The 15,851-nt window shown below is 42.3% G+C and overlaps 1 protein-coding gene across 49 annotated transcripts in view; it reads left to right on the forward strand.

Moving 5' to 3' along the window:
* Window positions 1-15,851, forward strand: part of LOC133473002 (receptor-type tyrosine-protein phosphatase delta) — a 248,892-nt gene that overhangs the window by 97,598 nt on the left and 135,443 nt on the right. For 47 of the 49 annotated variants that reach the window (XM_061764656.1, XM_061764674.1, XM_061764663.1 and 44 more), the window contains exon 1: window positions 4,010-4,125. In XM_061764656.1, coding sequence (XP_061620640.1) covers window positions 4,018-4,125 — 108 coding nt within the window. In that variant the 5' untranslated portion in view covers window positions 4,010-4,017. Of the gene's footprint in view, window positions 1-4,009; window positions 4,126-15,851 lie in introns of those variants that run through there. The other 2 variants (XM_061764687.1, XM_061764689.1) reach the window with 1 other exon arrangement.

A 15,851-nucleotide genomic window follows, 5' to 3' on the forward strand; every position in this document is an offset into this window, starting at 1 on the left:
GTTCACGCGTCTGCACTGTTTTCCGCACACGCGCGCGCCCACGCACGCACGCACACGCCCCTTTGCCATCTGCGTGTGCTGTGGCCCGTGTCTGCTGCACTGGGAACAGTTGGGAGCAGGCGAGTGGAAGCACAAGTGTCGCTTTTTTTCTTACCCCCTCGCGCCCCCAATGTCCCCCCCCCAACCCCGTGAGCGCTCCTGCTGTGCTTTTTGTCACCCGCCGCATCCCCCCCCCCCCCCCCCCCCCCCGTCTCTCTTATTGTCGCAGCGCCTCTCAAAAGAAGATGGAGCGTGTTAGTTCATCAAGCGCACTGAGGTTGCAGTCGCAAGTGTGCAAATGGGGCTTTCCGAAAGGAGCTGAACTTTTCCGCCCTTTTCTATTTCCTCCATATCTGCAAAGACCTTCGTGGGCAGCTTAAGTAATTTGAACGGCAAACGCCTTCCATTTTCTCCGCCTCCAAAAGTGCTTTCTTGAGGCGCGCTGATAAGAAATGGCAGCCATCAGCTCCAAGCCGAGTGTATAATTCGTAATAATAATAATAAAGTGTTACTGTGCGCGTTTGTACAAAAGCGGGATTGATTGTGAATCACAACATTCGTCTCCCAAATCATCTTTCCCCATTGAAATGAATGGAAATGCCATGAATGCATTCCAGACCCCCCATAAAACACGAAAATATTTTCCAACGTGTTTATTAATAATCAACAATAGCTACTTAATGTACTATTTGACATGCTTAATCTTGACCGTATTCCCAGTATTTTGGTTACTATCAAGAAAACTAAATCAACACTTAAATAAACTATTATGAACTATGTCTGCTGTCATCATCATATCTGTCCAAACAAATGTACCTTTAGTTCTACCAGGCATTCAAAATGAACAAAACACTGACAAAAAAGGGTGGTCTTATCATTTTAAAAAAGACTGTCGCAGCTGCTCAGTAAACTGCAGTAACATGAGTCGTTTTTCACAGAGGATAAAGAATATATGCCTGTAAGTATGATGTGTTGCTGTCCTGTTTGTGTTCGCATATCCGTTGCTTGAAGGGTGATGACACGTCAACTTTGATGCTAGTTTTTATTTGAGCTCCTCTTCGGTGTTTTGCGTTGTGCTAGCATTAAGCTAGCAGCCTTTTGTTAGACAAAGTTATGTGGCTTGTTTAAATACACTTTTTTGTTTATTGTTTCCAACCTTAACTGGGATCGGCAGTAAACAGCCTGAAGTCTTTTTTTTTTTTTTTTTTTGTTGAACTTTTTCTGCATCACCTTGGGAGGTTTACCAGTTCTGCTTTCTATGCTGTCAACAGTCCATCAGACTTGGACTGAAATGTATCATCGCGCTGCTTTTTGCTGTCAAGTCGACCGGCAATCATGATGCCTTTATAAGGGGCACGGCGATTGGGCGCCATCTTAGGTCATTCAAAATACGCTCGCGAGTGAGCCATGGGGCACGCTCTATAGCACCGGTGTCAAACTCAAGGCCCGGGGGCCAAATCTGGCCCGCCAAGTCATTTCATGTGGCCCGCGAAAGCACGTCATCTGCGTCAACTGCCGTGATTATTGCTCAAATTCTCAAAAAGTAATAACAATAAATAGTAGCGTTGAAACATTGCAAGCATTTTCTGTTTATGGTAAGTTGAACAATAGTTGAAGAAACTATTATCCTTGACTTCTGATTTCAAAACGAGGTATCCATCAATTTGTTGTGTGTATGTAATAATGAGGTGACTAAACATTTATATGGTTTCACAGTCAACGGCCCTCTGAGGGAAACCGTGAGTACAATGTGGCCCACGACAAAAATGAGTTTGACACACCTGCTCTATAGGGTTGGGGTCTGGGTTGTTAGTGGAAGCTACGGCTAGTCTTCTCCACAAGTACTCGTACACTTCTGTTGCATTAAAAAAAACATCTAATCTTGAATGAAATAATTTAAGGGTAACGCTGTAAGATATCTTTAATATGATTTTAGTGTGTTGTATCATGTTATAGTTACTGTTTAAACTATTAAAATAGGCAATGATAAAGATTTTTAGGGGGTTTCTCCTACGGTTTTCCGCTTATCTCTATGCTACCACCAGACTGCTTGGTGGAAATGTGGCTTCTTGTTATTTATTTATTTTTATTTTTTTTTGAGACCGTCGGCTTTCCTCTTTGTGCACGGGCACGATCGTTCACTCGCATCGATTGTCGTCCGTGATAATATAATCAGGCGTACAGCCCGACAAGGCTGGCCGGCCCGATAGATCAGCGCTGCTGACAGTGGCGCTATATACAGGTCATAAACCCTCACCTTCGCTGTGTGACCCCGCATCCATTTGCCTCTTTCCACTATGAATGCAAATAACAATGCATTTTTGGTGACATGTTTACGATTATCTGTGTATCTCCCGCCGCTCCGCCGGCTGCCCCTAAATGTGCTGACAGCGCGCGGCTAATGGCGGTCGGTCCTCGCCGTCGCCATTTGGGGCACGCGTGCCTTCTCCTCCTCGCCCTCCATCCCAGTCACTTGTGTATGCATTGAACTGATAAGTACCGCGCTTCATTTTCCCCATGGTGAGGCACAGTAAAAAAAATGGGGAGTAATAATTGCTTTGGGAGGGGTGAGGGGGGAAGGGGTGCGTGCGTGTGAGCGTGTGTGAGAGGAGGACAGCTAAATATGCTTGATTGCCTCCTAAGCTCTGGTGCGATGTAATGAAATATGGCTGCTGCAGACTGAGGGCCGTCGGTGCAATACAGTAATCTCTCGCATGTTTGCGGTTCACCATTCACAAATTAACCGATTTGTGTTTTGGTTTTTTTTACCCCCTCGGGGAACCTACCTTGCAACAGTTGCGTTTATGTATTTATTTATTTTTTGCTCTTTCTGAAATGCCCTAAGTTGCCACAAGATGCCGCCACAGCCCTGTCTAAATAGGAATTGGTGTCAAGGAAGTAATCTGACATGACGCATCTCGACTGAGAGACAAGCTTTGTATGCGGCACTCGGCGATGACTTTCCATGACTGGCTGTTTACCTTTTTTTTTTTTTTTTATTAACAACTAGGATTGAAGTTGAAGTCATGCAAACTGAATTGGATTTACGTCTTCACCTTGGAGATTAGTGTGCTCGTACCATTTAAATGTTTTTTTGTTTTTTTTCTTCAAAGTTGTCCAAAACGTTGCTGCAGAATTCAGATTTAAAGGGAACATCATCTGCAGAATGGACTTTAATTGCTGGTATAAAAATATTTGGGTCTCCTTGCTGCCTCTGACGTAACAGTGCAGCTAGTTTACAAGATACCGCCCTCACGCTGAGTTTGTCCGCCCATGACTCGGCGGCTAGGCTTGGTGAAGATCCGCCACGAAGACCCATGTCAAAGGCAAAAGCTTAGAATTTAGAATTTAGAATAATTTAGCCAGCTGCAGTTTTAGCATAAACATGTCACAGTTGACGTTATGAAGAGAAATTGTGAAAAAATCTTAAGAAAAGCTTCCATGCTGTTAGTCTGGGAGTCCAAACTCTACACAAGAAACTTAATATTCAGCGTGCTTGCATTTTTTTTTTTATTTCTCTCTCTCTCTCTCTCTCTCTCTCTCTTTGCGACTTTTCTATCAGCAGATGACATTCACACAGAAAATTGACTCGGAATTAACACTTTGGCCCGGGAATACTAATATCGCCATGTTCATAATCATCTCATTTGACTCTGCTGTTTAAAAAACAAAACATTTTAAACAATAGAGGAGCCAAATTAAAACTCACTCAGTGTGGATTAGAAATGCAAAACAACATGTTTACTCAATTCCATCAATGCTTTTGCACCCACAGCACATTTGTCCATTTTTAGGTGGAGTCTTTGCTAATCATTCGCTAGAAAATGGTCTCGTGGGGGTGGGGGGGGGGGGATTTAATCATCCAAAGCAAGTCAACTGCTTGAAAGAGACTTTTGCCATCGTATAGTTTGCTGCATAGTTTTTGTGTCAGAATGGAAAGTGATAAAGTGTGTGCGCACGCTTTGCACAGGTAACCACATGGCGCTGATGAAGCCATTCATCTCCATGCTCTTCCCGTCTGTCCCTCTTGTTTACGCAGTTCTCTTTCCTGAGACGTCGGTGACGGCGACACGAGGCCTGCGGCAGGTAAGGACGCCTTCGCTTCAATTTCACGCCGCGCATCAGCTCCTTTTTTTTAAGGGTTCCATGGGAAGGGGCCAAGTGAAAAATGTCAAGTGATATCAAATCAAGCGAGTCGAGTCTGGACTACACCGCCGAGTGGGAGTGGGGGGAAGGGCGATAGACTACATCTGGCAATGTGACTGAGAAGGAGAGGGAGCCTGACTGTCACTGATGGGACCAGACTGGGACTGCGCGGGGCCCCGGCGAGCCTGATTGATAGAGTGTGATGAGACCGTCACGGAGCAGCGGCATCGGCAACATAGGCGGGACAGCCTATGAGTGGGAGAAACGCATTGGAGAACATGTGACGGATGAACAGAACTGCTAAGATCCAATTTGTTCATATTTCCTAACCGTCATAAGCCAACGCACATATTTTACATTCCAAAATCACCACTGAACAAAAATGTCACAAAAAAGTATAAAGAGTGGGTACCTGACATCTGAGTTTAATTCGTTCCATGACCATGCACGTCACTTAGCTCAATCGTATCTCAAATCAACTTTCCCCATTGACATGAATTGAAATGCCGTTAATTCGTTCCATCCCCCTAAAAGGCATTTTTTGCAACATTTTCTTAATGAAAACATTGCACTTTACAGCATTGTACTGCATAAAAACATAAAAAAATAAAATAATAAAGTAGGATATGAACTGGGTCACAACTAACAATTATATTAATAATCGATTAATCTGTTGATTATTTTTTCGATTACCGTAATTTCTCATGCATAATACGCACCCGCAAAGTTGACCTCAGAATTCTGGAAAACCCTTCTACCTATGTATAATGAATTTTTACAATGCATGATTTTGTTTCTACCCATATGATCAAAACATGAATTATCTGTATTTTGTTCGTTTTTTCAAAGAATTATTCTGAAGCACTTTATTTGAACAGTTAATACTTAATATTTTTATTTACTTGCTCTTATTTTGAAATTCACAGCCCTACTTTTATTTAGTAAATGAGAGAACACACAGTTGTGCTCATACGTTTGATTACCCAGGCTGAATTTGTAAGATGGGTAACCTCTAGGTGGTGGTGGCTTATTGGAATGAAAGTATACACCGTTCTTATAACCTCTAGTTGGCGGTGGCATATTAGAATGCAAGTGTACACCTTTCTCATAACCTCTAGGTGGCGCTGGGATATTGGAATGAAAGTGTACAGCTTTATAACCTGTAGATGGCGGCATACATTTATAAAATGTGAAAGTTTTTTTTCCAATTTCCCCTATACCCATGTATAATGCGCAATATTGACTTTTGACAATTTCGGGGAGGAAAAATACGCATTATACACGAGAAATTACGGTAATCGGTGAATCAGATAAAAAGCTAATTTCCATCTGTTTATTCCAAAGCAGGACATTATTTCAAATTGACAGTGCAGAAAATGCACAATCGTGAATTGATTATCATTCAGTTACTGGTTTGGTTCGTAACATCCATCTGAAAATTGTCAAAAATGTTGATAATTGTTTTCCGAAGTAAAAGCAGATGTTTGCAAATGTCTTATTTTGATACAACACAAAGATAATTAGTCTGCTTTCATGGTGGACTACATAAATCTATTTACTGTTGAGGGGGTAAAATTCCAAGGATTTGGCCAATATTAAGTTAAACAATGTCTCTAAACATTCATTGATTATCAAAAGTTGTCGACTAATTTGATAATTGATTGGTTGTCGGTTAATCGATTAATTGTTGCACCTCTAATGTAACCAAAAACTGTTTTTCCTTAATTGCGCCATTTCTATTATTCCTTCACGTTTTTTTTTTTTTTAGAAATGTTAAACATTGAATAGGACAATTTGACCAACAACCTAACAGCAGGGTTAAGGTTCAGCGGAAATGTAAAAAAAATAGCAGAATCTTAAACTGAACTCTAACGCGCAGAGGCAGCCAGTGTAGGGAGGCCAAGACAGGTGTTACATGCTCCCTCTTACGTGTTCCAGTTAAGAGTTGAGCCACAGCGTTTTAAAGAAACTGGAGATGTTTATGGGAGGATAACATTAAAGTTAAATAAAAAAGGTACCTCAATACTGTAATTATATGAAAAAAAAACATTCTTAATATTAAATGGAAATGTAATTAAAAGTGGAATACAACTGAACTGGACTTAAGTGATTCTACCACACTTAGAGAATCTCTGCCCTACTTACTGAATGAAATTGTTCCTATGCTCCGTGTTGGCCACAAATGCCGCGAATACATCTGTCGGGCACCCAGCTTTAGATCTTGTGGACACATGGCACGCTGGCAAGGGCCAAACTGTCAGGAATTCAACACTTTGTGATGTCAGACTCAAAAACGGACGCTCCTTTTTTTTTCCCCGTTTGCGTGTCCTTGCCCAACGAAGGGAGAAAGTCCGACTCGCCAAAACAGCGCCGTTACGATTAGCGTTACACAGAGAGCGAGAGATGTGTCCGATGGCCACACGACTTCAAACAGGTGAAATGAGCAATCCCCCATTCAGGGACAGCATGTGTACAAAGATGCTCCCTGTGAAATGGCTGCTCACTTTGGCAGATCAATGCTCTTTTTTTTTTTTTCCCCCCCCTGAGTACGCTGCAGGCGAAGTGGCTTCCCGTGTGCGCGCGTTTGTGTGTATACACATTTAATATTTGCCACGGCTGCTGCCAGCGCGCGCTCGCTAGAACAAAATAGGCGGACACTTTGCATAAACTCAAAAGACAGAGCAATGTCATTCCCCCACTCCCACCGGATATGAAACTGTTCAGCCAATGAAGTGCACAATACGGACGATATTAGTCATATTGAAATGCCTGCCGGTAGTAAAATGTAGCTCATATTGACATAGTGGGGGGCGGGGCACTCACTTTATAGTCCATTCTGGAAGGACAATAGCAATCTGACTCATTTCTTAAAGGAGGATTATACAACATATAAAGCCAATAACCCATCATTAGGTAATGATGGGGATTTTGTGCCTGAGCAACGTTTTAGTTTTTGCAAGGGTGTGGATCCTAATGAAAATGTGTTTTAGGTTTTTCCCAAAATGAACCCCCCCACACCCCGAAAACCCATGCAGTAGTGCCCCCCTGAAAAGTAAAATAAATAAATAAATAACCCTCCATACCAGTTTCACCGATCAACACAAAATTGGGTAGACATCTCTATTATACCAGGACCCGTGGAAACGTCTTGAGAACCCATGCCTGAAATTGAACCGGAAGTCGCCCATTTGGCTTAGAAGCAGCCATTTTGGGCGAATTCCAGGGCTCATACAAGGGAATTCATACAAATGAGCCCCAGTTGGAAGCCGGTATCCAAGACCTGTGTTTCCTAACAGTTATTGAGCCAAGGTACATAATTCATATTGGAAACATTTCAAGACACACTGCCACAAAAATTCCAAAAACCTATAAATCCTAAAAAAAATTATAATTGGCTTAGTTGACTAACACATTGACTTAGTGTGAGATTTGGGCCTGTTTAGTTTAACACAAAGCTATTAGTTGTGCCTTCTGCTAGCTATTGGACAAGCCTTCAAATGTTCTGCCTGGCACTATAGGTCACTGGTATAGATAGATGGGCAAAGATGCATTTGTAGTCAATAAATAATGTTTAGAGCAATCAAGTGACATCGGATTAACCTCTGGTGACACAGTAGTTGTGAATTTATGCTAAGCCACACAAAGCACTGGCAGTTGGTTGAACTATACCCATCACAACCACCACAGAGGGAATACAGATTACGAAATATGTCATAAACTCTTCAACCTACCAAGTAACTCTGAATTTTTCAATTCATGTACAATGGAATCATTCGGAGCAAAAATGGTCAAGTGAAAGTGGACTGCAGACTGCTCGTCACACGAATGAATGCGCAGTAAGCATTCCCACTGTGAAATGTCAAAAGTATCAATTTTCTCCGAGCTGGTACAAAGCACCACGGCTGGTGCCATAGACAACTGTAAAAGACAGTCAGCGAGTTGGTAACCACCCATTTTTTTCTCCCTTTCACACATTTCAGTTGGAGAAGTGGCTAAAGAGTGTCTGGACGTCAAGTCGAGGAAAAATAGGAGCACAACAACAAAAAAGTGAATTCCACTTTGGCAGACACATAATAACAGTTCTTAAACGCAGGTGAAGTGCAGTGAGCTTGAGTGCCAGGCACAAACATAGAGCCAACAAAATAGGCGGGCAAACCGACGACTGCTGTTGCACTACCTGCTAAAAAAAATAGCGATGTTATGCTCACACAATAGGAGCTAGCCCTCGCAAATTATAAACGCGTCAAAAACGCAACCTCTTCGAGCGCGTATGCATGCAAAAAAAAGCTGAACTGCAAAAAATACATTCTGTTCAAATTGGACGCCACGAAGGAATTAAACAAGGACAAGATCTTTGATGAGGCTAAGAAACTAGTGTGCTCTAATCTGACGCTTGCATATACTAAATTAAGAAAATGAAATTCAATACGCATAAAGTGTATCGTAAAATAATAAATAAATAAAACATACATTTGGAAAGTTTATGTCAAAATAAATAAACAAGAGAAACAGAATAACAAGGGTCGACCTAAGATGGAGCCTTGTGGCACTCCTTTGTTATATACAGTAACCTGAAAATCAAATAATCTACAAAAGCAATTTCACGTCTGTCTCATGCATTAGCGGGCCAGTAACAGTAACAACCTAACTCAAAAGACAATTAAAAGTCACTAAATTGTAACCGTGCAGAATATTTAGGAGAGTCGGGTCTCGACAGAGGAGAATACCGATTTGATTTGATTCGGAAATAAAACAAATGAGCACGGAGATGCGTCAGGGACTTTTGCGTCCCCAGTTGGATTTGGAGCTCAAACTCCTGCATGATAATGCCTTGGCCCGACTCCTATTAAACAACGGGGAGAAGCGGGCTTAATAAAATGACGAGAAGCTGTGAAATGTAATTCCGGGGGGCCTGGAACCACCGGCGAATCAGCTGTCTCGGAGCTGTGCTTTTTCATTCGGATGTTCTCATTTGTATCCGCACCTGTGTCATTCACAGCCTTACGTCTTAACCTAATTTCATGGTCTGCGGGTCTGGATGGATGACTCCGCCGCTGCCGTTTGTACGACGAGGGGAGGGGAGCGAGCGAGTGTGAGAGAGAGCGAGAGAGAGAGAGAGTGCACCATGACTGTGTGCAGGTGTGTACACAGATGATCGTCCAGTACCAAAAGCGGAGGGAAAAAGTTCCCGCTGCAATAGCGGCGAATTGTTCGATGTTAACCTTTTAACCGAGCTCTTTTCTGTTCACAAAATACGTTTGAGCTCCTCCGAATGGCTGACTTGAACCATCACAGGTGGAAGCCATTTTGCGGGAAGCAAGTGTTATTGCGATACGCGAGCCGAACGGCTTTGAACACCTGGAGTGGACCTTTAAAAATCTCATTAAAAGCGACTCAAATGGATTTGGATAACACTTGTCTGAATGGGCTCACTTTACTGCCAATTATACTACAAAGGCGACAAACTTATAACAACTACAAAAAAAAAGATAAATTATATATTCTGGTTTTTTTTTTGTTTGTTTTTTTTCTTTTGGCAACCTGATTGTGACAGCTCAACCCTCTATTTTTTTTCCAACCTAAGGGGAAAAGTTGCTTCATTTTCCTGAAATATAATATACTGTGCAAGATATTAAAGTCATTACGAATATGCTAATGTTCCCCTTTTTAAATGCGGACTCTTTTTTTTTTTTTTCTTTTTTCTTCCTTCTAATGATAGATGAACCGCTTACACGAATATGTAATTACTGTTATATTAATGGTATAATGCGCTCTGTTGCCTGGTGACAGACGTCCCCCCCCCCCCAAAATTGATGCCTCCTCATATGTCCGGCTTGATGGACCGTTCACATTGGCCGAAGCCCTCGGATCGCCGACACCAGAAGCACCAGAAGAGTGTTTCGTTATTTCCAGAGCAAAAGACACAAATGCAGTCGAGAGAGGTAAAAGTCAAACACGGTTGAGATCTTGATTGATTGGGCACTTGGAGAATTATAACGTTGAAAAAAACTGAACGTGAGCCAAGGAGCAATAATAACGTTGACACAACAGATTTGGAGAAGCAAGTTATTAGCCATCCATATCCTTGTTTGTTCGTTTGCAGAGAAGTATTTTTGCGTGATTGACGCGCTACCTTTTTATTTCTTTTTTTTTTTTTTTTTTTTTTTTTACTGTGGTTTAAAAACCAGAATTTCACTGACAAGCTGGGTGAGACCCTCTTCCAAGCCTCCCTGTTAAAAAAAAAAACAAATAGATTTATTGGTTGCAATAAACAGTTGTATTCCAGCTAGCAAATATAAACATCCAATGCAATCAATGAGTTAATTATACAGTATTTCAGACTTTGTATTTTTAATGTTTTTTTATGTAAGGATTTGAATCGGTATTTGTCAAAGTCTACTTAAGCACAGAAAGCCAGTACTTTTGCCACCTCTGGTTATTTCATGTTGTCATGCATTTTCAGATTGTGTTCACCGTATATTAGCTAGTTTCCCCCCCGCAGTTCTTTCTTGTCGGCCTGTTTGGACACCCATAAACCAGGGAAACCACGAGTGTTTTAATGTCAGCACTCCGTCTCGGCTGTTAACAAGCCGTGGCGAGAGCGGCGGAAGCGACCCAACTCTGCCTGCTAGTCTCACAAGTGCACTCCAGTCACTTAGTGCGCTAAAACACGGTGCGGTATTAATTACTGTTTGTAAACAATGCACTTTGCAGAGATTATGACACGTGCTCAGCATCCGCCGCGCGCTAATTCTCGCCAGTGATTAAGCGGTGAGGCGAGGACAGCTGCTCAAGATGAGTTCATTGGCATGTTTAATGAATTGCGGTTGAGAAAATGAGTCAATCCTTACTTTGATTGATTCTCCGCATGCCGGTTCATGCATCAAACGTCTGCGGGGTGTCAATAGTGGTGCAAACCAGTAGAACGAGGCTAACCCTCTTTAGATTTAGCAGGAAATAAAGCAGCGGGCCGGTGGCCGTGATTCTTTGTTACGACTGTATGGTTCGCGAACACAATGCTAATGCTCGCTTAGCAGCCAAAGCACCACAAGGTTAGGTCAGTGGAATATTTGGATTACAGGATGTCCCCGTCAGATTTTCACAGTCTTTTGTCACTCGAACGCTGTGAGCCCGTACTTTTTCTTCACCCCCTCAGAGACGCCGGCGAGTGGCAAACATCTAACGGAAGCAAAGCCAAGGCAAAATCATTTGTGAGAGATCTTGTCAAACAGATTAATCCCCCACCCTGAGCCTCGGGGTTCTGGACCGTTTTTCTGTCATGCTGCTTTGCCAGGCTCCCTCTTGATAATACCCCAAAGATAAAATTAATTGTGCAGGGAGATGTGGGATGGGGAGTAATCAAAAGGACCTTGAGCACTACGTGAAACACTCTCTCGTTCTCGCTTGTCTCTCTCTGCATGTGAAAACACAGAAGCTGTGAAAACGTCACAAGCGCATAGGGCTGGTGGGGGAATCGAATACTTGGGCCAAGTCGACTTCAAAAATAGGTTGACGCAAAATTTCTGTCTCGAAGCGCCGAAAAGAAAAAACCAACTGGAAAAGAAACGTTCCGCCCGGAACCATGTTTGCGCCACTGGAACCATTGTTTTACACGGACATTTATTGCAAGCGGACGCAGTGTTGGGCCGCTTATAAAGTTTGCCAAAAAACAACAGAGAACCATTTGTAACTGATGTTTAAGACACTGTTAGATGTGTAAAGTACATATAACAGGATTTATGAGGGAGCTGAATGGTAGATTTTTCTTTTATTTTTTTTTATTATCTGAAATAGTAATCACTAGCACGCTAATGCTAATTGCAATTGCTAACTGTTTAGCATTTTGCTGTCTCAAACTATGTACACCAAATTTATACCATACATTCAGTACCAACATATGCATTTTAAGGATTGAAGTCATAAATGAGAATGAAATGCATGTTGGTAGCAAAAAACAAACAAACTTTATACTGTGTGGGGCGGTGGTTATTATACGATTATTCGAAAAATAATCAATAGGAGAACTGATTTAAAAAAAAAAAAAAAAAAAAAAACATTCAATAGTGACAACCCTTGCAAAACTGTCGTCGGCAACTTTTCGTGGACGTTTGCGGACCTTTCCAAGCTATAGTTCCATCAAATAGCTTTTTCATGTCACCAGCATATTTTGATACAGCTTGAGCAACTACCTAGCGATTTGATTAATATATCTAGGAAAAATATGATTGTGTCAAAATGTGAAAAAAAAAAATGGACGGTAGACAAAATATTGCTGTTCCACGTTATTGGCCGCATGTGTTTAAAATGATTATTTTTTGTTTGTCAGCTGCATGCGCCACATGCACTGATCGGCACACTAACTGGCAAATATTATTTGGTGGAGTTGTGCCTCCAAAAGGGAAAATACAGTCAGTGCTTTTATTGCCCGCTTTGAGCTCGGCAAATGGCCACCCCTGGCTCCGCCTCTTGTCGTCACGCTAACCGAAGCCCTTCTCACGTTGGCGCACCCCGCAACTTGCACGAGACAGGCCCGCCTCCCCGAAACCTAACGCTCCTTTAAATCAGTTTTCTGTCAACGAGAGCTTCGAGACAAGGTAGAAGCTAATGACAGCACCCTGGGGGGCCATTAGAAGTTAAGCCCGAGGGTTGGCTCAAAGGGGGCGACAGCTTCTGTTAAGCGAGCCGTGCTAATCACGACGCTTTGAAGTCAGAAAGACGAGGGCCGTGTCAAACATCAGCCTGAAAGCAGACGACTTTTCTGCAAGTAAGGGAGCAAAAAAAAAAAAAAAAAATGTACAAAACAATGATTAACACACGGCCTTCTGCAGCTTTCTGGCTACCCAGCATTTGTTAAATAAAAAAAAAAAAAATCAATTCAAAAGCTCTCCGTCGACACACGGTACATCACTCACTGTGAAATACCTGCAAGGGATCAAGGCGGCGGTATAATGGCTCGGGAGAGGATGCGCTTTGCTGCCCCATGACGGACATTTCCAATTAGAAGAGGTAAATAAATAGTGACTCATCCTGTTCTGTGATTCATCAGTCTATCGTGTCTTAAATCAGATCACAGATTTGGAATCCTCAGTGGAGGTGGGGGCACTTTGTGGTTCTTGCGCTACAATTACTTTTGCACATTCTTTTTTTTTTTTTTTTTTTTTTTTTTTTTTAAACCAAAAATAAACAGGAGTTTGCAGTAAATACATAGCATGCTGGTTTATTTTAGTGACTTTTAGTAGGCCGAGATTATATTCAGTATCCAATTTAGTGCTTTAGCACTTGGACTGATGTGTAAATCATCCCCAGTCTTCTCTTGGGGTGTAATACTGCTTGAATACTGATTATAATAAGTGTATGAACAGGGGCCGAGTCAGTCATTTGGCATCCCAGAGCAAAGCCAGTCACGGGGAACTCCACATCCGTGAACTGCACTTTCCATTTTCACCTCAACACAAGGTCTTTTGAAATCCATTACAATTGTCTGACATCTTAACTTACTAGTTACATGACAGGTTTTATGTTACCCTTGCCCCTGTCTAATACCTAATGTGTCTAGTAATTATCAGCATACATTTCTAACATACAGTGAACAGTTTCTTTCTTTTGGGGGGGGGGGTACCATCCATCTCCAAAAAACGCTTAGTGGAGATTTATATATATATATATATATTATTATTATTATCGGCAACTAAAAAGTGCGCATTTGACAAAAAAAATAAAAAATAAAATGTCCTAATCTAGTCATACTTAAATTCCTTCTTGAGGATCTAACAAATGAATCATCTCTCCGCGTTAACTGTAATTGTAACAACCAACTCTTGATATAGTTAACCATTTCGTCTGCTTCCCTACTCAAATCTTCGCAATGAAAAGCCTCTCTCTTGTCCGTTGCCGACACCGACAGCAGTGCTACATATAATTGCATCTGGCTCTTGCTGTTGTCGCTGTCAGTTACGCACGTTAATCACCGTAGAAAAAAAAAAAAAAAACTCGTAACCTTTTCTCGTTGTGATGAAAACTGTTTATTTTCCACTTTCCCCCCCCCCCTCTTCACTCGGTCAACTCCGCTTCATACAACCGCACCAACATGCTTGTTTTGCTGCCGTCTTCCTGAATCAAGTCTGCGCATGCGCACTAAGATGGAGTAGTCCTTTGTTTGAAACGACAACGTGGAACATGGAAGCAATCGTTTTGTTTTTAAGAGCGTGAATTATTTAACACGATTAGCAGACATATCTAAATTGAAGAAAACTTTATTCATTAGTTTTCATGAGACATTTGGGGGTTGCTAGAAATCTCACGCCAAGCCATCCAGCCCACATCAGGCACAGCTGGTTGCGAGGGAGCGCAGGTGTAACAAACAAGTCGCCTCTGGCCTTTAAAGCTTGCCCATGTGCTAACGATTGGAGCCTGCCTCGCCGAGTCTCTCCATCCCCCAAAAAATCCCCCCAAATGTGCTCCTTCTGTGTCACAATGCACCCGAAGCCAACCAGCGTGCCGTTGCAATCAGCCAGACGCAGCTGGCTACCTGCTCCACTGTAGATTAGTTCCTGTATTGCCTTTTTCAATTAACTCCAGCCAACATTATCTGAACGCAGCATCGTGATTGTGAATAACTTCCAAGGGGGGGGGGGGAAATAGCCCTTTTTGTAAATAAAGTGACATGACTCATTAATGTGATGAATGGCCGTACAATTTCCCCTGAGCCCCCCCCCCGCCCCCCCCCCCCTCGCCCCCTCAAGCCTTCCTCCTGTGGGCTAATTCCGGGGGAAAGAGAAACGGGCAAGCGCTTAAAACCTGCACCTCAAATTGCTGAAGCAAGCAAGGCCGCCCGCCAAACGCTCGCTCTTTTCAACTGTTGACGCTCCCAAGGACCCGTCTCGCAGTTAACATCAAATCATTAACTTCACCCCGGCCGCAGCCACTCGCCGTTATAGAGAGATGGCGGCGAAGGGGAGGGGACGCGAGAATGTGGTGGTGGTGGGGTGGGAGGGTGTTTCGGCGACAGGTGGGGGGAAGGTCATCGGCAGCCGGGAAGGCTAAATAAGATGTATTATTGGCTTGGGAATGCACAGGATCAACACTGACAGATCTCCCTGGAGACCACAATGTTTCCAGATAGTAAAGGACGGAACGAATAAAATGTCAAAATGTGAGACTTTAGCAGAACCTGCGAGCGCACACTGGAGCAACCAACCGACTTAATACTTCAGTTGTGTTGGTTTGCGTGGCAACCACATCGCACCGCATGCCCATGAAAGGCAAAGGTAACTTGTATACTTCTATACAGCTGTATGCAGTACATTATGTATTGCTTCAACCAGCTGGCAATTCGAGAGAAATCAAAACCAGGACCATAACGTCAATAGTAAAGTTTAAAAAAAGTTGAAACCCCACACAGAATGCACAAATACACAAATGTCTTCTTGAATAATGAAACAGGGAAAAAAAAAATACAAAACATTTTTTTAACCAAACGGGTGTCAAACTCACTGTAGTTCAGGGGCCACATAAAGCCTAATTTGATGTCAAAGGTACAGGACCACTAAAATCTCACCATACCTGATATAATTAAAAAAAAATACGTTTTTCCTTTCTTTTGAATGCAAAACAAGTCTTTATATTCAATGAAATGTTTTAATCATTTCACAAAACAACCTCATGTT

The sequence above is a fragment of the Phyllopteryx taeniolatus genome, chromosome 23, assembly GCF_024500385.1.
Source record: "Phyllopteryx taeniolatus isolate TA_2022b chromosome 23, UOR_Ptae_1.2, whole genome shotgun sequence".
Lineage (NCBI taxonomy): Eukaryota > Metazoa > Chordata > Actinopteri > Syngnathiformes > Syngnathidae > Phyllopteryx > Phyllopteryx taeniolatus.